Raw genomic sequence first — 26,285 nt, 5'->3', positions numbered from 1 at the left:
GTGGGGTGGGGAGGGGGGATGGTCAATGGACCTTGTGGAGTCAATGAGAGGAAAGGGCAGGGAAACAAGGACTGGAGAATTTTTATATACAAACATCGAGCAGGAGTAGGCTATATAGTCCCTTGAGCTGACTGTGTCATTTGGTAAGACAGCATGGTGGCAAAGGGGTTAGCACAGCCACGTCACAGCACCGGGGAGATAGGTCCAATTCCAGAATTGGGAAACTGTCTATGTGGAGTTTGCACATTCTCCCTGTGTCTGCGTGGGTTTGCTCCGGGTGCACCAGTTTCCTCCCACAGTTTAAAGATATACAGCTTAGGTGGATTGGCCATGCTAAATTGCCCATAATGTCCAGGAAGCTAGGTGGATTTACAATGGGTTAGGATATTTAATTGTACATAAGTAGACTAATTGATGTTGTATTTTGAACAGGGATAGGGTGGGAGACTGAGCATGGGTGGATTGCTCTTTGGAGGATCAGTGCAGATTTGATAGGTCACATGGCCGCTATCTGCACTGTAGGGATTCTATGCTTCTTCTATGAAGATCCTAGTTGATTTGATTGTGGCTTCAACTCCACTTTCTCTGATACCCTTTGTCTCTGCTGTCAGTCAAAAATCTATCTATCCACCCCTCTCTGGGCAAGAGAATTCTGCAGATTCACAACCTTCTGGAAGAAAAAGAACTACTCCTTATCTCCATCTTAAATGGGAAACTCCTGTTTATTTTTAAACAGCGTTCTGCAAGGAGAAACATCCAGTCAGCATCTCTCCTGTGAAGTCCCCTCAGAAACATTGGTTTCAGTAGATCACCACTTATTTTCCTAAACTTAAATGGACTGAGACCTAACTTATCTACCTTTCCTGAAAAGATAATTCCTCATCCCAGGAATCAGTTGAAAGATCTTTCTTTGCATTGATTAAAATGCAAATATGCCCTTTTCTTAAATAAGGTGACCAAAACTGTACACAGTGCTATAAATATGATCTCACGAATCCCCTATATATTTGTAACAAAACATACAAAGTTTTATATTCCATTCCCTTTGCAATATGCACCAACATCTTGCTTGCCTTGGGACAAATCTATCAACGATACCATTGGTCCCTTGCACCACTTTAAAAATCAAAGGTGTTCATTTCAAACAGAAATAAACTGATTTATTTTTCTTTCAGTGGGTTGAAACTCTCTTCCTGAAAAGCTGGTGAAAGCAGAGTCCTTGAATATTTTGAAGACAGAGATAGATCCCTGTTAAGGGGGTGAAATATTGTTGGGGTAGGCAGGAATATGGATTTAAGGACGCACTCAGATCAGTCATGATGTTGTTGAACGACAGAGTGGGCTATGTCTGTGGGATTTGTCTGTTTGTGTGTTTGTACGTTTCCTAATCACTTGGTGTACCTGTATATTATTATTTTCTGATTCATATACTGTACCAAAATCCCTCTGTACCTCAGAGTGTATGATTTCACTCCATTTGAACAGTATTCTGCTTGTCTATTCTTACTGCCAAAGTAAACAAATTTACATTTTCCCACACTATATTCTATCCGTCAACTTTTTGTCCACTCAATTAACCCTTCTACAGCCCTTTTCTAGTCTCCTTATATCCTGCTCATGAATGACCTTCCTACCTACCTCTGTGTCATCAGCAAATTTACCAACCATACCTTTAGTCCCTTCATTCAAGTAATTGAACTAGATTGTAAATACTTGAAGTCCTAGCACTGATCCCTGTGGCACACTTTCAACCCAAAGTGACTTATTCATGCTCACTTTATGTTATCTGGGAGCTGACCTTTTTTTCATCCTGGCTAATATTTTATCCCCTACACTATGAGCTCTTGGTAAGCTTAGATGTGGCGCCTTGTCAAATGCCTTCTGGATGGCTCTCAGTGCCTCTGTCCAAACCTTTGGTATAAACCAGCAGCAGCAGCAGGGCAAAACTTAGGTGGTCATTAATTGACTGTTGAACAGCCTCAATCAGTGGTGGTGTAAAAAGGTTGACCTTCCTGTTGAGAACTTCATTCTGGCAGTGTGATTCTGGCATGCCACCAACTCAAATATCTTTCCTACCACAGCATGGGTAAACAATTTTGTCCTCGGTCACACCGGCTCCATGACACATTCTCTCTTCCTTGGATTTCTGCAGGATTTGGGATGGAAGCTAGCTTGTTGACCCATTGTTTCTGTTTGATGACCATTTCAGCTCCTTGAGCATTTATAAGTAAGAGTATTGTTTTGATACCACCTGAATTTTCCAGCCAGTGGACAGACTGCCCCTTGAGCCAGGAAGCAGCTCATAAAACAGCGGAGTGCTCTCAGCAGCAGTCAGGCAGCCATCAGAGCTGGAGACTCCATTCGATGGAAAAGTAATTGAAATAATGAATGGCTACAACTACAGCAGTTCCCATAGCTGTGGGGTCTTCTGTTTGAAGGTTTTATCCCTTCTGGTTCTTCTGGTTCCCAGTTGCAGTCTGTGACTGGGATTGGAGGCACTCTCACCCATGACAGTAGGACTGCTGAGCTTTGTACTAGATCTCTGGGCCACCTATTAGCCCTTCAGACCCACGGCCCACCCAGGATCCTTGATTGGATGAGGCTCTTTGTGTCAGCTACTTAAGTGACACCTTCTCCAAAATTTCCTTCACCTTCCTATTCCTGGCTATTCCAGAGTTCTGATCTGCAAATCATCCTAATAGTGGAATCCGAGTTCCGGGAATAAAAATTCTGCCTCATGTATCTCCAGAATATTTGAGTAGATCAGTCAAACAAATCATTCACAGATCGTATAGATCACCAGAAAAGTCAAAATATCAAAGGTTCCTCTGTGCACTATTTAGAGCAAAATCATAAATAATTTTATTGGAAATTTGGCTCCAATTTTATTCTGCAAAATTTTCTGATCAAATTAATTGTTGGACTGTTGAATCTTTATTATAGTATTGGTGAGCGACGATGATGAACCTGGAATATCACACTTAAAAGAATAAACTCAGAAAGCTGAACTCAATTTTGTTATTGAAAAAACAATTGAGGGTAATAAAGTTTTTTTTAAAATATAGAGATATTTAATTGTGTGTAAAATAGATGAATTCACATGTACTTTTAAGTCACTAATAATGGAAACTAGAACTCACAACTGTGAGTGTGGTTCTGTGCTCAGTTTCCATTATTAGTAACTTAAAAGCTCTTTGCTCTAACAATGGGTGGTAAATTAAAACATACTCACCAAACTGCAGTGCCAGTGACAGGGATGTGACATGACATCCTGCTGACTAGACCAAACTATTTTGGGGGTACTTGACAAACTGAGCAAGGACTCCAGGAGAACAGATAATGATTATTTATTTCATGTCGACATGGAGAGAAGCTTTAACGCAGGGGTCAAATCTTGCTCTGTTGAATAACAGAACATTTTCAAGGTTTATGCAAATCCCACACTTCGATATCCATAAGTGTCATATTATCTTTGTTTTCCACAGTCGTTAAGGTATTGCCTGTTCCTCAACCAAGGCCTTTGGTTGCTTTGAGCTTTGACAGTCTGGATGCCTTATCTGTTACTTGCACATTTGCTGTTACTAACTATATGACTAAAGCATTGCCTCTTAACTAATATAACCCCGACGAAGGGTTTAACATTTAAATTAGGATTTAGCAAATTGAGGATTAGAAAGAATTGTTTATTTTTATTTCTTTATACTTACGACCAACAATGGCATTCATTACAGTTCCTAATTGTCCTTGAAAAGGTGATAGTGAACTGCATTCTTGAGATACGGCAGCCAGTGCGATGCCATATGGTATAGCACCTTGCAGCAAACATTCCTGAAAAAAATTGTCCTAGATCCTACCATTAGAGGTGATCCAGCCCTCACTGCTAACTACAAAGGCCTGACCTCCTTTTGACCTCCAGCCAGGTCTTTCTGTTCCAGAGCAAGGAGTGAGGTATTCACTCAGGGTTCTAGGGTGGATGACACATGAGGTAAAGAACTGGCCATTCTGTCTTCTCATGTTACCAGTTCAGGTAACTCCCTGCATGCCCAACATTGCTATTGTGTCATGAGTTCTTTTATGTTCTTTTTTTCTTTACAAAGATATCTCTCTAATAGTTAACTATTTATTTGTTATTTGTTTGTGCAAAGATGGGTGCATTTATCAGGAGGCCTGGCATTATTAGACCTGCCTGAGAACTGTCAGACCTGTAGGGGAGCATTTATTGCCCATTCCCAGTTGCCCTTGAGAAGGTGATCGTGAGCTGCCTTCTTGAACCACTGCAGTCAACCTGCTGTAGGTTGTCCCACAATGCCATTAGGGAGGGAATTCCAGGATTCTGACCCAGTGACAGTGAGGGAATGGCAATATGTTTCCAAGTCAGGATGGTGGGTGGCTTGAAGGGGAACTTGCAAGCCATGATGTTTCCATGTATCTGCAGCACTTGTCATAGAGTAATTGAATCATTGAGTTGTACAGCATGGATACAGACTCTTCAGTCCAAATCGTCTATGCCAACCAGAAATCCTAAACTTATCAATCCCATTTTCCAGCATTTGGACTATATCCCACTAAACCTTTTCTATTCATATACCCATCCAGATGCCTTTTAAATGTTGTTATTGTACCCACCTCCACTGGCAGCTCTTTCCATACATGCACCACCTTCTGTCGCTCAGGTCCCTTTAAATCTTTCACCTCTCACCTTAAATCTATGCCCTTTAGTTTTGCACTTGTTAATATTCCTGATAAAAGTCAAATAAATCAGAGCTTTTTTGTCTCTTTTTAATAATTATACTATCAGTCAGTTCTTTTTGAAGGGCTCTCCCTTTCTCCTGTCCTCTCTATCCTCACCTCCAACAATAACAAAGGAGTGTCTTTGTCACTAAGACTGAGACAATCCAGTTGGCTGCCTTTGTTACTTGCCTCCCCCCATTAGTCACAACGCTCAGGAACACAGGACCATGAGAATGCCATCCAGCCCTTTTCCTCCTTGGAAGTGTTCGTGGGTTGGAAAGTGCTGCCTAAGGAGCTAATGTGAATTTCTGCAGTGCATCTTGTAGATAGTACACACTGCTGCTACTGAGTGTTGCTGGTGGAGGGAATGGATGCCTGTGAATATGGTGCCAATCAAGCAGCTGCTTTGTACTGGATGGTGTCAAGCTTCTTGATTGTTGATGGAACTGCACACATTCAGGCAAGTAGGGAGTATTCCATTAGACTCCTGACTTGTGCTTTGCAAATGGTGGACAGGCTTTGGGGAGTCAGGGGGTGAGTCACTCACTACAGTATTCCTAGCCTCTTATCTGCTCTTGTAGCCACTGTATTTATATGGCAAAATCAGTTTAGTTTTGGTCAATGGTAACTCCCAGGATGTTGATAATGAGTGATTCAGTGTTGGTAATGCCATTTAATGTCAAAGGGTAGTGGCTAGATTGTCTCTTATTGGAAATAGTAATTGCCTGGCATTTGTGTGGTATGAATGTTACTTACCACCTTTCAGCCCAAGTCTGGAGATTGACTGGATCTGACTGGTTTGAACATGGACTGCTTCAGTATTTGAGGAGTTGCAAATGATGCTGACATTGTGCAATCATTGGCAAATATCCCATTTCTGAACTAATGTTGGGCATTGATGAAGCAGCTGAATATGTTTGGGCCTAGGTCACATACCTGTAGAGATATCCTGGAGCTGAGATGATTGACCTCCAATAACAGAACCATCTTCATCTATGTGCTAGGTATGATTCCATCATTAATCATTGATTAACAACATGGAAAGTTTGGACTAAATTTGTATGTAAGTATATAGTATACCTGGGCCAAACCTCCAAAACAAAGGTTGAAGAAGATTTGCAGGAGTGACCTGGGCTATGTAAATTTACCCATCAAAAGTTATTTCCAGGCATGAACAACTTAGTACTTTTGCAGGGCCCTGAAGCATAGGGGAGGTTGGTAGGGTCAGAATGTGCATTGTTGAGGTGTTGAGAGATGGGTGAGTTAGGTTGAGAGAAGAGTTGGTGGCTGAGCATTGTCAGAAGAGGATGAGTGTCATCAAGGAGCAAGGTGAACTACTGCGGGCTTTGTTGGTCAGTGCATTTTCAGCGTGCATGGTGTGAGTGAGAATTGCCGGGGTGCTTGGGTGGGGCAGTGAGGGTACTGGTGATCATCATTGGATAGTGGAATTTTGCAGGTGAGAATTATTGGTAAGGGGGAAGGAAGAATTTTTAGCATGCATGACAGTTTTGTTGGGGAATGTGCCTTAAGCTACTTTGAGTTTGATTTCGACAGCTCAGGCCCAGATATTTTGGGTTGTAGAATGATTCATATATTTTCCTATAATATACTGCCTAGGAGTCCATTCCACTTATAGTTTAGTGGTTGTGTGAAGCTTTGTTTGGTTTTAGTCCTCAATTTCTCTTTTACTGGTCCAAATTTGTGGTCTTGTATCTAACTCATTTGATTAGATACAAATGATTTAATATAACATAGCTTTCCAGATTACCGTTTTCCATACTGTTTACAATTTGATGTTTCTATAAAGTCACCTTATGAATGTGTTTCTTAAAGGCTGACAACCCAAGTGCCTCCAAATTCAAATTATTAATCCCAGGCCTTTTTGTTCATCTGTGAATTGGGAAGTGGGTGGAAAGTGATTAATCTCAAAATAAATGCTTCTGGTCTCAATGGTGAATTGAACACTCAAATTATAGTACCATTTCTCCATATGTTTCAATGATTTTTTTTCCAAATATTGGCTTTGCAAAATATTAATGAAATCTCTGCTAAACATAATTACTTTCAAAAACAGAAGGAGAAATTTCCAGAGAAACTCAGCAGGTCTGGCAGCATTTGTAGACAGAAACCAAAGTAAGTGTTTCAACGTCAGTTACTAAGAAGGGTCACTGGGCTTGAAATATTAACTCTGTTTTCTCTCCACAGGTGCAGCTTGAACTGCTGAGTTTCTCTAGCTATTTCTGTTTTTGTTTCAGGTTTCCAGCATCTGAAATTCTTTATTTTATAACTGCATTCACTCCCGGCACTTCAGACATTGAAATTCTCTTACACAAATAAAGGAGTTAAAAGACTTTTTTTAATTGGAGTCAAACAAGTACATAGATTAATAACATACACAGCAAACCACAGTCAATCATAACCAGAATCTTCTTTCTGCAGTGAAGATTATATAGACCTCTGAATAAATTACCTCCAGCTGCAGGTCCAACCATTAAATAATACTCTTTACTAGCAGTTGTGAAGTTCAGAACAACCTCTTAAAACTCAGCACCAAAACTTTTGCAATGTTGTAATGCCTCATTGTTGCCCTTTGAATATAAACTAAGTCTTCTTGGCATCTGCCTTTCCGAAAATTGGTTTCAATAGCAGAGAGTTTCCACATTCTAATATACTGAACTTGAGAGAATTGAATGCAGGATGGTTATACTTAGTACAAATTCATTTGGGTTGTAAAAAGCTCAATGGCAACAGATAGTGACAAAGTGGCCTTGTTATAGAAGACCAGTTAATTGGAGAACTTAGTATCTTCACAGTTTGTACGTAAATACCATATATACTCAAGTAATAGTTAATCTCATGTGAAAGTCGACCCCCTATTTTTGATCAAATAAGCTGGAATTTTCCATATATCTCGTGTAAAGGTTGACCCTAATTCTTCACAGGTAACAAATCAGCATTTATGAGTCAGTGTACCGGCAGTCATGTCCCATTCCAGCTTTCCAGAATGCTGGTTCTTCTACTCCCCTCCCGGTCTTCCAGTCCACTGGCTTTTGTGTTCTGCTCCAGGTTTTCAGAATTACCTTCTTTTTTTTTACTTTTTACATTAGATTACTTACAGTGTGGAAACAGGCCCAACTAGTCCACACCAACCCTCTGAAGAGCAACCCACCCAGACCCATTCCCCTACATTTACCCCTTCACCTAACACTACGGGCAATTTAGCACGGCCAATTCACCTAGCCTACACATTTTCTGGACTGTGGGAAGAAACCAGAGCACCCGGAGGAAACCCACGCAGACACGGGAAGAATGTGCAAACTCCACACAGACAGTTGCCTGAGGCAGGAAATGAACCCGGGTCTCTGGCATTGTGAGGCAGCAGTGCTAACCACTGTGCCACCGTGCCACCCATATTTGTTCAGAGATCACTTGGGTTTTTGCTAATGATACGGTATGAATTTTGACAGGCATGAATTTCAGCCTCTCAAAAGCAGTATCCATGTAATAATCGACCCCATAAAATTAACCTTAAAAAGTAGTCAAAAAATTTGACTATTACTTGAGTATATACGATACTCAGTATTGGAAATAGGAATTTCAGAGGATTTATTTCCAAACATCCTCAGATGATGTTGGATTATTGGGGAAAGGAACTGGGCATTTCTTCACAGAGATGAAAAACTTGAAATAGCTCCTGGAAACCATCTTTAAACAGGGAGCCAATAATGTAATTAGAACCATAGAGATGTAAAGCACGGAAACAGATCCTTCAGTCCAACCCGTCCATGCCGACCAGATATCCCAACTCAATCTAGTCCCACCTGCCAGCACCCGGCCCATATCCCTCCAAACCCTTCCTATACGTACAGCCATCCAGATGCCTTTTAAATGTTGCAATTGTACTAGCCTCTACCACTTCCTCTGAAACTGGGAAATGGTCAGTGACCATTCTTCTTGACCAGAAAGCATAAGTCAACTGAATGTATGCACAGGATGGAGAGAAGACAGAGGAGCGAGATTTGGATCCAATCTACAGTGGAAATTAAATTAGCACTGGAGGTTTTATAAGTAATTTGATCATTGTGCTGCTATTTGTTATCTGTGACTAATTCAACAAGTCATTTTAAATATCAGATGAAAACTATCCTATCATAATTTTGGGGAATAAGAATTCAATTCAGTTACAGCAAAAGCATTGAAAGGACAGAATTAATGAAAAATTACTTGGAAATCATTTCAGAATCTAGTCCTAAATGTCCCTTTGCAAATCCAAATTTAGTGAAATTTTTGGCTATTTTGAAAGTTCATCACTTTTGGCATTATCACAAAGAGGTGGCTGTTTTGACAAGCTTTGTTGAGAATACCCAATAGGCTCTTCTTTCTGAGAACTTACATTAATATGAAATTGGTTAAAAGCCAAAATTTCATTCCAACTGAGAGTGAGAATGCAAAAGAATTTTGTCAGATTTGGATAATTTGTACAAGACTTGAAAAAAGATCGATCAATGTGACTTGGTGACGATCTTTTGGAAATAGTTTACACTCAATTGCTGTTGTAATGTTTTAACTTGCCAGATAGTGTCCACAATGCCATCCAAAAATGAAGTGGCTGGAAGGGGCAATGAACAGAGCATTCACATTTTCTTGCCTATCTGCGATTCATTTAGACATGGGCTTGTTGAGACCCATCATTTAATGTGCTACGTTACAATCTTCTGTAAAAGAATAATAAAGCCCAGAATCAGTAAATGAGATCTGTATATAGGTAACACAACTCATGTTGAATAAATGCATTCATTTTTACCATTCTTCTGATGCTGTGATTGTTCTGGCCTTACATTGAACCTACCTATAATACTGCATCTGTAATACTCCATTTACATTTTAATTACATTTTCATTTATTTATTAAATAAATGATTTTCAGTTTTGCTTTCAAAATTTTCTGAAAAGCCGAACAATGACCTTCAGGTAAATTCAACATTTAAAGTTCAATGCAACTTTAAATACCAAAATGTGCACACCATAATCAAAGGATCGCAGACGGGTTAACATTGTGCCCACTGTGCTCCTTACTGTTAGAAGGTGGCAACAAATAGAAACAATCTGCAGATCATGGGGAATTTGCAGCACAAAATCAAAAATCTTAGAGCTGGTGCAGACATGATGGACCAAATCGACTCTTACTGTACTAACTATTTTGTGGGCGACCAAAGTATTACTGATATGAAAATTTAAGTTTGAAAACTGGATTGAAAAATCTTTACTGCGAAATCAGTGAGCTTGGATCTGTATAAATTGGTGATGCATACTCAGCATTTATTTATACTTCTAAAATTATACCAGATTTCCATAGTTACTGCTAATTTTTAATGTTCCAATGGGTGGTTATGTCATTTATACTCTTGTTTTTAAAACATTTTTTATTCCTTTTACTCCCTCAAAATATCTGAGCCATCACCTTCTATAATATTATTAATACCTTTTTCCTGTTTTGTTTATGGCCCATTTCGTAAAACTAAGATGCTGTTGTTCTTTCTATGGCTTTATCTACTAATGCTAACATTAGAATTCTAGGCTATGTGTGAATAAATAGGTTGTTAAAGGTGCTTGTTTCATGTTATGTTGAGACAACATTAAAGCAGGAATAATCTGCTTCTGACAACATTAGACAAAGCCAGACAGCCATATATACATACAAAACATACACTGTCTCATATGGTAACATATGTGAACACTTACTGTGAGCATTCAAACCAGAATTCACTTTTCTCACCTTGATGAGGAGAATGTTTATACATATTGTTGAATGATGCACAGCTGCATCACTAACGTGCTCTGATCACTAACTGTAGGGGTGATCAGAAAACTGATGGAATTTAATCAGGACCTACTCTTAAAGTCTATTGCAGTATAGTGTACCTAAATGTCAGCAGTACAGCACATGGTTGGAACATACCAAGTGAATAAGCTTTTCTCTTGCAGCCTTTGTTTGTGTTGTGTCAGGCACTCCACTGAAATATATATAAGGAGGAGAGAGTCTGAAGCACATCCTCTTATGTCACACTGGCAAAATTTCTACTCATTTATCTTAGCTTCTTTTTACGTTCCTAGGTGGGACTGTTAGGCACTATTATTTTTCTACCTGCATAATAAATACTTCCTTACATCATTAATGTGAACCATGTGCTTTAGTTTCCATTTTAGTTTTACATTTTATTGGCGCATTATTTGGCATGATTTTGTTGCTACCATCTTTTGGTGGCCTTAGTCAGGTTTGGCCATTCATTTTAAATGGACGGAGGACATGGGAAAAAGGCAGTGACCAATCAGCCATTTTGAACAGGCATGAGAGAGAAACAGAAGGATGTGCCACAATCTATTTAAACACTCTTAGCGCATTTAATTCTCCATAAAATCCATCTGTCTATAATTTTAATGTACATTCAAATAAAGGAACTAATGGAGCAATGTTAACCCTACATTCCCCATAAAATTCTCCCTAATTGTACACAATCTCTATCTGAAATTGTAGGTCACACACTTTGATGCTTCTTGTTTTAGGAGGACTTAGCATGATTGACAAAATTCTGATCCACTAACTTAATTAACTGTTCTTCTTAAGTGTAAAACAGCAAAGATCAAATCAAATAATATCACATGGAAATATCTATTCTAATAATGTGTGACCCTCTGTAAAGATAATTATTTTATCATTGTGATAATCAGAGTACAGATTTCACATGGCAACTCAGAATTGAAAACACATTTCCATGCAAGGGTTAATGTAACTCGTTTAGCAATATATTATTGAGGCGATAATGTCACTTTACTTGATACATAACAAAACCTCTAGGCCTCAGGCCTCAAACCTCCTCCTGGGTCTTTGACTCAAGAAAAAAAAGTGCTGAATTCTTCTTTAATGTGCTTTGTTGTGTAATGATTCTGGTGATTAGCAAGGATCCTGACATGCTAAACATTACCTACCATTTGCTATTCTCTTATCTCACACAACACAACTCAGCTCCCCTTCGAAATCCCACCAACCCTTCTCATGATAAAAAAAAGACAGTTTACTCTTGTGGAGGTGCTCCTGTGTGGTCAAAAGTACTTCCCCCTGACGATTTCAAATGATGACCCAATTGTCAAATTATTGGCTAAAAGATCGTGAGCTTGGTTATTGTGCTTGGTAACTTGAAAGGTTCTGGTTACTTTGGGCCACAATTGAAAACTTCATTTGGGTAGGCACCGTAGTCGTTGGTCTACTGTCTGCATGTGCTACATTTTATTTGTCCATCTTATATCTGAAAACAAAAGCTTAAACAATTCTTGTGTTTATGGTTACTTCAATTCATGAACTAGTGAGGATTAATTTTATCAGAATTTGCAAGTTCTAGTTGAGTTTGTTTCACCAGGCATTGTTGAAGAAGCTATGGAAATCCTGCTTAAGCTCAGACAGTTGTTTCAATTTTCTCAATAATTTCCACAGTGGATCGGGAAGGAGAAAGTAAACTGCAATCATCCTGATCCCACTGGCTCTCTGGGCTAGAGTCATCATCTGAACTCAATTCATCTTCATCCTCATCTTCCTCTGTGTCTTCATCACCTGATTCCGGGCAGTGCAACCCTAATGCATTTATACCAGAATCCTCTGAGGCAGATGGCGAAGAGCAGTGATTCATTTGTGGTGCTGGTACTTTGTCTGCCAGGGTTGGATCCTTTGGACTGACGGAGGTATCCTGGTTAAAGTTATCTCCAACCTTTGGATCATGTGGAGTGGGACCCGGATGAGGCTGGCATTGGACATAGCACATCTTGCCATTGATCCTCTTGACCCGATAGCTGTCAACAAAGAGTTTGGAAATAGTGCAGTACCTTGGTGTATCTGGTGCAAATGGCGGCCTGAGGAAAGAAGCAGTCTTTAGGAAGCGTTCCACCAGGGCTATGGACAACTGGACTGTATCTGCTTGGCTGCTAGTGCTGACTGGGATTGAAGTGCTTGGTAGAAGTTCGACATGAGTCATGGGCTGGTAAATGTATCTACCTGAAAATGGTCAAACAAATGACAATTATAATGCAAGAAAGCAACATAGCAAAGACTGGTATTTAATTTTGCTGATTATTACTAATTGTACTCTTTTTCTGCTACATAAGGTAAACTATTGCAACAAATTATTATATAGCAAGGCCATAAATCTCAGTTTTGCTGATATAAGCTATTTCTATAGCACAGTGCATCATTAATTATTATGCTTTGTCAATTCAGTGTTGTACTTAATTTATCCTGTTACTAACTTGCATAGCATTCTGGATAAAGCATTAATGATGGAGAACAGGGTAGGATATGTGGCTCAAAAGAAGCATTCCTTCTAAAACTGCAGAGTATAAGGTACAAAATGAATGAATTGCATGCACATATTCAAATTGGAGAATACAACATGACAGCATTACAGAGTCATGGTTGGAACTATGAAATAAATATAGTGTTCCTGATTATAAGATGGGAAAATATGGAAAAAATAAGAGAGGATATAACTAGGGATAACCAGGCAATTAGGAATTTATGAATAGAGTTAAGAAATAGAAAAGGATTTTGACTGTAATAGATTTATAGGCCCACTCGTTGTAGCACTGAAGTGGTATATTTTGTACAAATGCAATGATCATACAAGCATTTAGCAAATGTTAAATGGTTTTAACTGGATAGTTTAACTTGCATAGCAATTGAAATAAGTAGACATATAAGAACTGCAGTGAATGTCTTGAGTGAATATGGGCAGTTTTCTACAACAAAGAATGCAGGTCATACTCAATTTACTACTGGGGAATAAGCTAGATTTTGTGAACAAGCTAATTGTGTACATTTATTCAATAGCGATCATAATATTGTAAAAGCTAAATATAATATTTCACGGACAGTAACATGAAACAGCTAGTAACATTCTATCCACCGGCACTATTTAAAGGATTGTCAATAAATTTCACGTTGGTTGCTAATTAATTTCAATGGATTATTTCTTCAATTGTAGAAATGTTATCCAGAGTTATTAACAGTTGAAGTGCTCAGGTATTGACAATCTTGTTAAAGGACTATGCCCTGACTATAATGAAGCTTCACACCTAGAAGAACAAGAAGTGAATGCAATGGGAAGATCACCATCTCCTTAGTTGCTCTTCAAATCACATATACCACCCTGATGTGTAAATATTTTTAAATTACTATGTCAAAATCCTAGCGCTGCCAACCAAACAACATTGTGGGAGCACCTTCACTCCATTAACTGCAACTACTCAAGGTGGTCCATCACCACGTCTCAACTGCAACTGAGGATAGACAATGAATATTGACCTCATCAGGGACCCACAATCATAATTCTATTAGTTTCAAAATGGTTATGGAAAGGGATAAGCCATCCATAAAAGTTAATATTTTTATTTGGAGAAAGGCAAATTTTAATGGTATGAGACAGGAACTTTCAAAAGTTAATTGGAGTAGACCGTTCACAGGCAAATGGATGTCTGACAAGTTGGAGGTATCCAAGAATGTAATGATGAGCATTGAGGCATTATGTTCCTGTTAGAGTGAAGGGTAAAGCTGGTAAGATTAAAGAATAATGGATGGATAAAGATATTGAGGTTCTAGACTAGAATAATAGAGAATCTTATTTTAGACAGAGACAGCTTGGTTCAATTGAATCTGTTAATCAATATAAAGAGTGTAGTGGCATTCCTAAAAAAGAAATCAGGAAGGCAAACAGGGGATATGAGATAGCATTGGCAGATAAGGTTAAGGATAAGTAATTCAAAGGTATTTTACAAATATATTAAGAGCAAGGTGGTAAATAGAGATAGGGTAGGGCCTCTTAAGGATCAAGGAGGTTGTGTTTGTGTTGAAGCCCATGAGGTGGGAGAGATACCAAATGAATATGTTGCATAGATTTTTAAGGAGAAAGTGAGGACTGCAGATGCTGGAGATCAGAGCCGAAAATGTGTTGCTGGAAAAGCGCAGCAGGTCAGGCAGCATCTAAGGAGCAGGAGAATCGACGTTTCGGGCATGAGCCCTTCCTCATTCCTGAAGAAGGGCTCATGCCCAAAACGTTGATTCTCCTGCTCCTTGGATGCTGCCTGACCTGCTGCACTTTTCCAGCAACACATTTTCAGCTCTGCATAGATTTTTACTGTGGAGAAAGAAATGGAGTGTAGACAATGTGTAAAAATAAACTTTAATGTTTTAAAAACAGTTCACATTATAGAAGAGGAAGTTGAGGAGGTCTTAAAGAATATAAAGGTTTGTTAAATGTCCAGGACCTGATCTAATGTATCCCAGAACATTGTGGGAAGTAAGGGAGGAAATTGTGAGACCTCTTGCAGAAATATTTACATCACCTATAACTATGGGTGAGGCACCTGATGACTGGAGGGTGGCTAATGTTGTACCTTTGTTTAAGAAAGGTTGGAAGGAGATACCAGGGGACTATACACCTGTGATTCTGACTTTGGCTGTGGGTAAATTGCTGGAGGTGAATGTAAAAGGTAGGGTTCATGGACAATTAGAGAGGCAAAAATTGATTAAAGATAGTCAGCATGGTTTTGTGTGAGGGAAATCATGTCTCACAAACTTGATTGCGATTTTTGAGGGAGAGTTACCAAAAGGATTGATGATGGCATTGCGGTAGATGTTGTTTATTTGGATTTTAGTAAAGCCTTTGACAAGGTTACGCAGATAGACTAATTAGTAAAATTAGGTCACATGGGATTCATGGGGAGCTTGCTAATCGGATACATAATTGGCTTAATGGCAGGAGACACAGCGTAATGGTGGAGGGTTGCCTTTTGGACCAGCGGTACCCAACAGGGATTGTTCTGGGTCCTGTTTTGTTTGTCATTTAAATAAATGATTTGGATGAGAATATTTAAGGCATGGTTAGTCAGTTTATGGACAACACCAAAATTGGTGGCATAGTAGACAGTAAAGAAAGTTTTCTAAGATTACAAAGGGATCTTGATCAAATGGGTCAATGGGCTAAAAAATGGCAGATGGAGTTCAATCTGATACACGCGAGGTATTGCATTTTGCTACAACAAACAGAGGTATGGCTTGTACAATTAATGCTAGAGCCTTGGGTAGTTTTGTAGAACAGAGGGACCTAGGGGTTCAGGTACATAATTCTTTGAAGTTTGCATCACATGTAGACAGGGTAGTTAAAAAAGTGTTTCGCATGCTTGCGTTCATCACTCAATACAGGAGTTGGGAAGTCATGTTGAGGTTGTACAGGACACTGGTGAGGCCTCTGGAATACTGTGAACAGCTCTGGCCACCTCATTATAAAAAGGGTATTATCAAGCTGGAGAGGATGCAGAAGAGATTTATCAAAATGTTGCTGGTTATGGAAGGTTTGAGTTACAAAGACAGGCTGGATAGGCTGGGCCTTTTTTCACTGGAGTGTAGGAGGTTGAGAGGTGACCAAATAAAAGTTTATAAAACAATGAGAGGTATCGATAGAATTAATCATAATTGTCAGTTCCCTAGAGTGAGGGATTTCAAGTCTCAGGGGCACATTTTTGAGGTGAGAGGAAAGAAATTTTAAAAAAGACATGAAAGGCAATTTTTTTTACACACAGGGTGATTCGCATGTGGAATGAACCTCCTGAGGAAGTGGTGGATGCAGGTACCATTACAATGTTTAAAAGACATTTTGATAGATACATGAATGGGAAAGGTTAGGAGGGATATGGGCTAGGATCAGGCAGTTGGGACTAGTTTAGTTTGGGACTACATTCAGCATGGACTGGTTGGACCAAAGGGTCTGTTTCCATGCTGTATGACTTATGACTCATCCCAACAGTGGGTGTGAGATACTATCTTCGAACAAAAATCCTTTTCTCTCCATGGATCAGAAATATTTCTCTGACCAATACCCCAACTCCTTTCCAAATAATATGCATTTTTCCCATGCTGGCAAAGACTGGATAATTCTCTTATAAAAGATCCATAACTTAAATGTTACATTGCTGTTCCAACCAGTACTGAGGAGGCTAGCTCCCACGAAGAGATAGTATTTAATGAGAGCAGACACAGTAAATGAGACCAATGAGAAATAGTTATGTTAACCTTCTGCACATTCCTACTGCTGGTCTGCTTGCTTTTTATACATGTCCACACAAGGCCATTTACTACATGCAGCTCATGCTGTGGGTGGTCAACTGCACTACCACTCTATAATATGTCATTAAGAAATGTACAGGCATGATCTACTTCTCAACCAATTGTCCTTTTTTTCCTTAGCCTTATCACCTATCAAAATCCAAATGCTGCTGAAATAAAGTTGGGAGCTCAACAGTTTGGGAAATTTCAGGCTTTCAGCCTAACACTTTGTGCACTAGATCTTGGACAGGGGTTGTGTATACTTACTTGCTAAAGCTCAGAGAAGGACAGTTCTCTCGGTTTGCAGTTCAGCAGACTAACTGAAGCTGGCACAAACTGCAACCTGCCTTTGGGTGTTTTTTTTTGATTTGCCACCTGTTTAAAGTTCCCACTTAAAACCTTGAATTTGCAACTGAGGTGTAAACATTGCAGGAGGAAGAGCCCTTTTCAGCCTGAAAACAATCTTAAGCGATCGAAACTCCAAATATATGCTCTAATTGGCGAAGAGTATTCCAACGGCAACCATTCATACATTCCTGTGCAGGCCTATGCTTTAAGGATGGAGACTGAGGGAAGGAAAGAGAGAAAAGCCAAACTGAAGGCTGTAATTAAAGTCTTTTTTGTCTTGCTTTTGGCCTTTTTGTGTTGAGAACATGCCACTTTCGTGACTTGGTGTCATTTCCTTTGCGGCGGAGGAACTCTGTAATTTAATCTCAATGAGCTACAGGAAATCGATCTGGCTGACATCTGGGAGCTGTCCTGTTCCTGTTTCCCCGGTCTGACTTGGCACAGTCCTCAGTCAGTGTTCCTACACTTGGGAATGCTTAGAACCAAACTTAACAAAAACATAACCTGCTGTGAAACAAAGTTGCAAAACAGGGCCCAAATGAGCTATTGACAAAGGGTGGGATTTTGGTGACTGGATTGAGATCCTGTTGTTGCAATGGCCTAATCCCTCTTCCCTAATGGGAGAACATCAATCCAATGCAACATTTTTGGAAGCAAACCTGCTCATTAATTGGCTATGAAGTCACATACAATCCCTGATTAAACATATACAGGAGAGAGAAAGAACAGAGGTGGGAGTGGGCCTGATTTGAAGGGTGAGCAGGGCAGCAATTGCTGAAGCTGTCATTCTTCCATCCCATGGAGGTTGTGTGTGGGTAGCCCACAGCCAGTTCAGGTCAGGCTGGAATTTGTCACAGTCCACGGGAGTAGTGGTCGAAAGAAAGGCTCCCATGTTAAGGTGAGAGGAAAGAGGTTTAAAAAAGACTTAGGGGCAATTTCCTTACACAGCGAGTAGTCCGAATGGACTTCCTGAGGAAGTGCTGGATGTGGGTTCAATTACAACATTTAAAAGACATTTGGATGGATACATGACTAGGAACGGTTTGGAGCGTTATGGGCCAGGAGCAGGCAGGTGCCACTAGTTTAGTTTGGGATGATGTTCGGCATGGACTGGTTGGATCAAAGGGTCTGTTTCTGTGCTGTATGACTCTATGTCATGAGGGCACATTTTTTAAAACAAAGGGTGGTTTGCTTGTTGAATGAGCTTCCTGAGGAAGTGGTGGACATAGACACAATTACAACATTTAAAAGACATTTGGATAGGTACGTGCACAGGAAATGTTTGGAGGGATAAAAGACATTTGGATGGATACATGACTAGGAAAGGTTTGGGCCAGGAGCAGGCAGGTGCCACAAGTTTAGTTTGGGATGATGTTCGGTACGGAACTGGTTGGACCGAAGGGTCTATTTCCGTGCTGCATGACTCTATGACAGACAGGGCATGGCTGGAGTTTGGCAATGGATAGCATAGGAGTGGTATGGTGGACCTGGCGCAGCTTTGAACACCCCTCAACAACACATCAGAGTAAGGTGCAGACTATCTGGGACTGAGATTAGGAGAGTGTTCTTGATTGAAATTGTGGTGAATGTTTGTGTTTCTACCCCAGAGGGCTGTCTACTCCTGTTTCTTGTTTTTCTTTGTGATTAAGACTGGAAGAGAAAGTGAACAGAGAAACACCAGGGATATACTACTTCATTAACAATTACCAATGTTTCAGGGCAAGGGCACATAATGGGCTATTGGAAATGGGGTACTCTGTGTTTCCTCATGGACTCATTGACACAGATCAAAGCTCCAGTGCTTCTGCTCAGACGCCTGGGTTACAGTCTGTTAAGTATGTTGTGATTGAGTGAGAACTATAAGGAGAGGGTTTGGGGAAGGACCATTCTTGTCGTTGAATAAATTGGGAGATAAACATCGCTGAGATACAGTGGGCATGCCAGGCAGTTGGGGAGCAAGAGCTTGTGGTCCTTACTTACTGCAAGGATCAGGAGCTTCAAGTGGTCAGTGTCCAGCCACATGGGATAGAGAGAAGAGATGAAGATATCTCAACAACTTCAGGTTCAGAGGGGTCATGTAAAAGGTCCCCATGCAATCAGCTGTCATTGTCAAAGCTGTCATCCTCATGATTTTATGTGAGTGGAAGACTTGTTTTGAGCACAAATCTTTCCTCACTAACCGCTCGTGTCTCTCAGGCAATTAGGGATGGCCAATACCTACCAGTTTGGCCAGTGACATTCATTTCCTGTGAATGAGTTAAAGCAAATCTGCAACTCTACACGTCCATTGTAGTGCCAACTGCAACCTATGCCTGTGAGACATGGGGAGAGAACAGCAAAGGTAGCAAGCGAGTTGGGTGTCTTCCTCCAACATTATTACTTCGGATCTTGCTCATAACCTAAAACAGAACATCATCTATGATGAAGTGCTACAAAGGACTGGTCAGTATTGCCTATTCAACATTGTCACAGAGATGACCCTACAGCTGCAGCCCCATGATAGTGTTCTGGCCAATCAGAATCTCTCTGCCGAGACTGAGAATTAAGACTGATAGTTAACGGTTCTTACTACATTGCCACACCGATTATGGACCAATCAGCATCTTTTTCTCATGCTATACATAGCGCCTCTTTCTTCAAACCTCTAGTTTTGATGAGTGCAAGATGAAAACTTTCAACTTCTAGTGACCTCTTAGTAATGTTGAAGTTCTGTACTATTGAACATTTATTTATAAACCTAGATTTTATAGTGTAGTTTTTGGGTTCTAGCTAGCAAAATCAGCTTTTTACAAACACTACAACTTCTAACTGATAAAACTAGCACACACAGGAATGTTCTAGTTTTACAAAAGCAGAAAATGCTGTGAACACTCAGTACCTCTGGCAGCATCAGTGGAGAGAGACAGACAGAAACAGAAGTAGTGTTTCATGGCTGTAACAAAAGCATTAACTCAGTTTCTCTCCCTGGATGCTGCCAGACCCACTGAGTGTTTCCATCATTTTCTGTTTTCATTTTAGAGTTCTAAAATGTATTCTGTTCCTGGACTCACCCTGGGGAAGCTGCTTTCCAAAGTATTTAATTTCACTTTGTGGTTGAATGAAACAGACGTGACTGCTTCAGAGGCCCTTGATCCATTGCTCGTAAGCATCAAATTTGGTTTGATGAAAACAATGAGGTATTCCAGAAACCACTGGAAGAGAAACATCAGCTCCACAGGGTTTTTGAGCACATTGCTTGCTAAAACATGTACAGAACAGCAAACGATGGAAGAGATCCTACGATGCCCTAAAATCTGTCTACAGCCTTTTTTTTAACCAGTTCATCACAGATCGTCAGTACTGACAAGACTGCTCAGAGAAAAAGCCCAAATTTAGAGAATCAATTAAACCACATCTGCAAGTGGCCTTCATTCATCGGTGAAGAGGTGACCAATAGATTGCGACAGGTCAATCACCCTTCCATGCTGTGAGAAACACAATCAGATTCCTGCCTATTGGCAAAGCCGCAGGAATTGATGCTTTTCCACCTGATGTCTACAAGTCTGAAGGCCAATGCCTGACCCAGAAACTCACTGAACTTTTAGTTTAGGGTGCAGCAAGGAACCATCCTGCACGATCCAAGGATGTTTCCATTGTTCGTTTTAACAAGGTGAAGGGAATTCACCACAGGGAGAAATTTAATTGCTGTTCCTTGATGGCAAAATCTTTGTTAGAATCGATTTTAGCTAAGTGGATTAGTCATGCTAAATTGGCCATAGTATCCAGCGATGTGTGGGCTCGGTGGATGAGTGATGGGATATGTAGCGTTACAGGGATAGGGTATGGGGGTGTGTCTGGATGGGATGCTCTTCAGAAGGTCCTTGTGGACTCAATGGGTCCAATTGCCTGCTTCCACATTGTAGGGATTCTGTGACTCGAAGAATCCTTTTGAACTAGTCAATGCAACTTTCTGACTACAATCAGGAGACTCTGTGTGGATTCAGAAAAGGAACCTCTGATATCATAGATTTCCTATAGTATGGGAGAAGGCCATTTGGCCCTTTGAGTCTACACCAACTCTCCGAAGGACATCCCACCCAGACCCACCCCATCCCTGTAACCCTGTATTTCGCATGGCTAATCCACCAAGCCAGCAAATCCCTGGGAACTATGGGCAATTAAGCATGACCAATCTACCTAACCTGTACATCTTTGGTCTGAAGAAAGAAACTTGCTCTGACATGGGGAGACTGTGCTAAGTCCACAGAGACAGCCCGAGGGTGGATTTGAACCCAGGTCCCTGGCGCTGTAAGGCAGCAGTGCTACCCATGCTGCCCATGGTGGTAGAGATTAGACAGTGCCATAGAAATGCCATGAACAGAACATGGATCCTTTCCAATATTTGATAATGTCTTTAACACAGTCAGTCACAAGGTAATGGAGAAAGTAGACCACCCTGAGAAATTAATCACAATTCCAATGACGTTAGTCTGGGTTTGAAGAAAAGCAAGTCTGTCCATTAAACTGAAAGTCTGCAGAGCAATATTCTAGCCCACTCTGCTCCACACGTGAGGCTTGGGCTGAGTATTAACATCACAACGAGAAGGTGAACTATTTTCACTTAAGCTGCCTTTCACAGATTCTGAAGATCAAATGACAAAGCAAAACTTCAGACACTGAGATGTCCTTCTGAGCATGTCAAGCATTCCCACCATATAGAGAGGGTCACAATTTAGTCAGGGTGGTCATGTAGCCAGACTGGCTAACCAAAGCAAATGTCCACAGGCAACTTGGGTCTGAAGTAGACAGGCAGGAGGCTGGACGAATACAGCAAGCCAGGCAGCATCAGGAGGGGGAGAAGTCAACCTTTTAGGCATAACCTTTCTTTAGGACTGGGGGTGGGAGTAGGGGGAGCTTCAGATAAAGGGGGTGGCGGGTGGGGAATACATGAAGACAGATGAGTCTAAAGTTTGCTTTCACAGTAGTCAAAGGAAACACCAGAAGAACACTCTAAAAGCTTCACTTCAGAGTATTGATATTGACTTCGAAGACTGTCCAGGGATCGTCATACTTGATGCAACCAAACTAAAATATTATTAAAGGCAAAGAGAAATCCCAAGTCAGCAAATCATCTAAAACTCAAGTCAGCTGGAGTATCTTGTTCTGCTTGCAGCAGAATCTTGTAGATTTACCTTAAGACCTAGCACTGGAATGCTACCAAACTCTCCAGAAGATGAGCATGGTCCTATTTGCTTGAAGGATAAAGAAAACTAGATTGAGATCCTTATTTGTTGCTCAAGCCCTGAAAGACGATTGAACTCAGAACTTTGTGACTAACAGGCAAGAGTGCTAACAACTAGGCTATAGAGCAAAGTGCAGAAAAGATGAGTCAGAAGTGAGAGCATGGATCTGCTAGTAAAGATTCAAAAGGCTGGGGGTCCTTTCTCTGAAAGAGAGAAAATTATGAAAAGACCTAATAGAGATATTTAAAATTGTGAAAGGGTTGTGAGGAATCTATTATCACTTGTGCATGAATCCAGCACGAAGGGGAGCACAATATAATATAGTCATTAACTTATCAAACAAAAAATTTGAAAGCATTTTTTTCTTGTAGAGAAAACATGAGAGTGGAATTCACATCCACATGGAGAGGTTGAGTGAAAAACCAGATGTATATGTGGTCATCAGGGATATCAACCGTATTGTGTGAAATAGGCTTACGCATGGAAACACATTGCAAATGATGCATGTAATGGCTGAGTTGATGTGTACTTGGCATCACAAAGGATAAGTGGCACAGAGACAAGCCATTTGCTCCAAGTACCCTTCCTCTCATTATTCCTCATTTAACACTTCCAGCATAACAGCCGACTTCATTCCCCTTCATTCACTTATCTCATTTTCCCATATATACATTGTCACAATATATGGTTATTCCAAGTTATGTAAAGAAAACTAATCAGTGTTTACAATGGGTACGAGGAGTCTTTCAAAATAGTTCCCGACAGTCACCTGACTTTCCCTGCGAATTCGCCTGCATTTGGAACCAGCCTACTTAACTCAAAAAGGATCAATGAACTTCATTGAACATTTCCGCAGGAAGGAAACTGAAAGTCATGATAATGGCTTCCTGGAGAGGTGAAAGGCTGTTCCCATCTGATCAGAAGTTCCAAGTTCTCACCCCTCTTTGAATAATAATGGTTCTTCTGAATTCCCTACTGGAAGTACTGTTGGCTCTTTTTAATTTGTGCCTTTATTTTTGCTCTTCCCTACGAGTGGCAATATTCTCTTTCTGAACATTCTATCAAAATCTTCCATAATTTTAGAGACCTCTATTAAGTCACTTGTCAGCCTCCTCTCTTCTCTTGAAAAGAAATTTAACTTGTTCAGTTTCTCCTCTCTAGTGGAATTTCTGGAATCACCCTTGGAAATCTTGTTGTATTTTCGCCAGTATCCTTGCATATGACGATAAGGATTGTAAGGAGTCTTCAAAGTGTGGTCTGAACAAACTGAAATAACATTAGTTCGGCCAATGTGTGCAATTCTGGTTGCCACATGATATAAAGAGCATGGATAGCTGAGGGGGAGCAAGAGGTATAGATGGGATAAATAGAATAGAACATTTCCTCTTTGCAGAGAAGTCACAAACTAAGGGTATAGGTTTAATGGGGGCATTTAATGGGGAATTTGAGGAAAATGTTAAATCTGTCCTAAAGGGTGATGGAGTTGGAAACCCTCACAACATTTAGGAAGTATTTAGATGAACACTTTAAATGCCATAGCATCCAAGGCTACGGGCCAAGTGCTAGAGAATAGAATTAGAGTCAATAGATTCTTGATGACCAGCACAGGCATATGCACTGAAGAGCCTCATTCCGTGCTGTAAAACTCGCTGACTTTGAGATTACTGTGACTTCTTTATTTTCAAATCTACCCCACAGAAATAAGCTTTAATGCTTAGTTTGTTTTTCAATGGCCTTATTAAATAGCAACACTGCTTTTAGTTATTACATTCGCAAAATCCTTCACGCTCTGCACCATTTAGATTCTTATGTTCACATTTTGTAACGGAGACTGAACTAAAGGGGTGGATCTCTCTGGAACAAAAAAACCTGACATTTATATGATATATATAAAAGAATATAATTTAACATGGCAGGGAGTGTGGGAGGTCTAGGTTAAATATAGATTGCCTTGTAAACTTGGAAAGGTCAGTATGTATGTAATGAACTAATCAGGTCAGTCTTAAGAAGGAAAATTACTTACCAGATAGCAGTAAGTGATACAATAGTTGGAAATGTGTTAGTAATAACAACCTGGCACTTCTCTAATACAAATTGTGCAATATAGAACATTCTCGCAATAAAGGAGCAAAGAATGAAATGGAGGCAGACTCTACTTGTCACCCACTGGTCACCTTTGCAATGATATTAGCAAAATGGAAGCAGATCATTTCCTGTTGGCTGGTATTTTGGAGACATTAAATGAAGGGGACTCAAATCTAAGAAAAGTCTTTGAAGGGTAGCTAAATATCTGACTTTAAAAAATGATCCTGGTATTGTAAAATAAAATATAAATGTGGATTTCCAGAATTATTGGGTAATGAATTTGATGCTCCTAGGAGCTGCCCTGGGAGATGGAAAGGGTCGACGATTGAGTGGGAGAGTGTATGGTGAGAGCAGTTCCATGTTCTGATAAGTCAAGGGATAGGGAAGGTCAAAATTGGCCTTCCCATCCCGTAAGCTAATTGAGGCCCATAAGTGGCCAATTAAAGGTACCAGTAATTTGGGAGTCTGGATCAATGGTGCTGGAAGAGCACAGCAATTCAGGCAGCATCGAGGTCCTCGATGCTGCCTGAATTGCTGTGCTCTTCCAACACCATTGATCCAGAATCTGGTTTCCAGCATCTGCAGTCATTGTTTTTACCTTAGTAATTTGGGAGTACCCAGTTACCAGAAAGGCCCACTCCTGCTTAAAGTACCTTTCTTGCCCTTCACACCAATCAATTTACCTCCTTTCTAGGTGTTCCCTGACTGACCTTGATGATTCTACCTCTTCTGGCATATGAGTGATGCTTCTGGTGCAGATCCAACTATCGCTTCCAGTGTTGGGATGAAGATGGTTGGCCATTAGCCTACCTGATGGTAATTTGATTTAATCGAGGCTCCTGGAAATGGTAATAGTGTGGCTGCCCTGGCTTTCTAACCATCACTGGGATCACCATTACAGCATTAAATCCATGCCATTGTGTACAGTGCTGCACTATTGTTATTGCATGTTGCAGAGTCAATGCAGTCTCTATTTGGTGGTCCCTGCAAGTGTGAGTGGCAATTACAATGAGCAATGAATCTGCAGCTGCTGCTTGCCATGCTGGCTTAAAGCCGACTCTCTGCTTTTGCTGTACTAAATGTTTTCAGAGTCCAGCCAGCACCTAAATACGATGTTGACTGGCTGTTTGCACCGTGAGTGCTTTCATCAGTTAAAGCTAACCTGTACTGCATAAAGGTAACTTGTACCTCTTTAAGGGGATCTGAAGACAAGCCATTGGAGCTGAAACTTTAACTCTGCTTTCTCTCCACAGATGCTGCTGAGTTTCTCCAGCGATTTCTGTTCTTGCTTCATAAAAAGGGAGGTGTATTGTGGCAGTTGTGAACCTGACCTGGGAAACAGTGAGGGACAGTAAGTTCTTCATACGATGCAGTGGGAGCCATGGAGATACGATGTATTCACAAGGAACCAGTAGGCAATCCAGCTACATGCTCAGGTAGGTAGTGAAAGTCAGCATTGTCAGCTCTCTCATTAGACAGAGATAACCGGTGGTGAGACTACTTTGAGAGCAACCACATCTCAGGCAAAGGATGGGGTTCAGAAGGCCAGGACTCCGTGGCGATCTCAGCCAGCATGGGAATTGAGCCCATGTCACTGGCATCACTCAACATCACATACCAGCTGCCCAGCCAACCTAGCTAACCAACCTCCACGCTCAGAAGGAAGAGTAAAAAGACACAGTAAAGATTAACAGCAGGAGGCGCACTGAGAAACCTCAAGGCTAGCGAAAACATCTTCAAATGTCACATCCCACC

At 40.5% G+C, this 26,285-nt stretch overlaps 1 protein-coding gene across 1 annotated transcript in view; it reads right to left on the bottom strand.

Moving 5' to 3' along the window:
* Positions 1-7,067: 7,067 nt before the first annotated feature.
* LOC122551343 (UPF0524 protein C3orf70 homolog A) overlaps positions 7,068-26,285 on the bottom strand; it is a 44,232-nt gene continuing 25,014 nt past the window's right edge. Inside the window, exon 2 of the mRNA XM_043693076.2 lies at positions 7,068-12,774. Coding sequence (XP_043549011.2) covers positions 12,182-12,774 — 593 coding nt within the window. The 3' untranslated portion in view covers positions 7,068-12,181. The remainder of the gene's footprint in view (positions 12,775-26,285) is intronic.

This window comes from Chiloscyllium plagiosum, unplaced genomic scaffold (assembly GCF_037043375.1).
Source record: "Chiloscyllium plagiosum isolate Xiang-an unplaced genomic scaffold, Cpla_swu_hap1 HiC_scaffold_7, whole genome shotgun sequence".
Taxonomy (NCBI): domain Eukaryota; kingdom Metazoa; phylum Chordata; class Chondrichthyes; order Orectolobiformes; family Hemiscylliidae; genus Chiloscyllium; species Chiloscyllium plagiosum.
The sequence above is the reverse complement of the archived record's forward strand: the minus strand, read 5'-3'. Positions and strand labels throughout refer to the sequence as shown.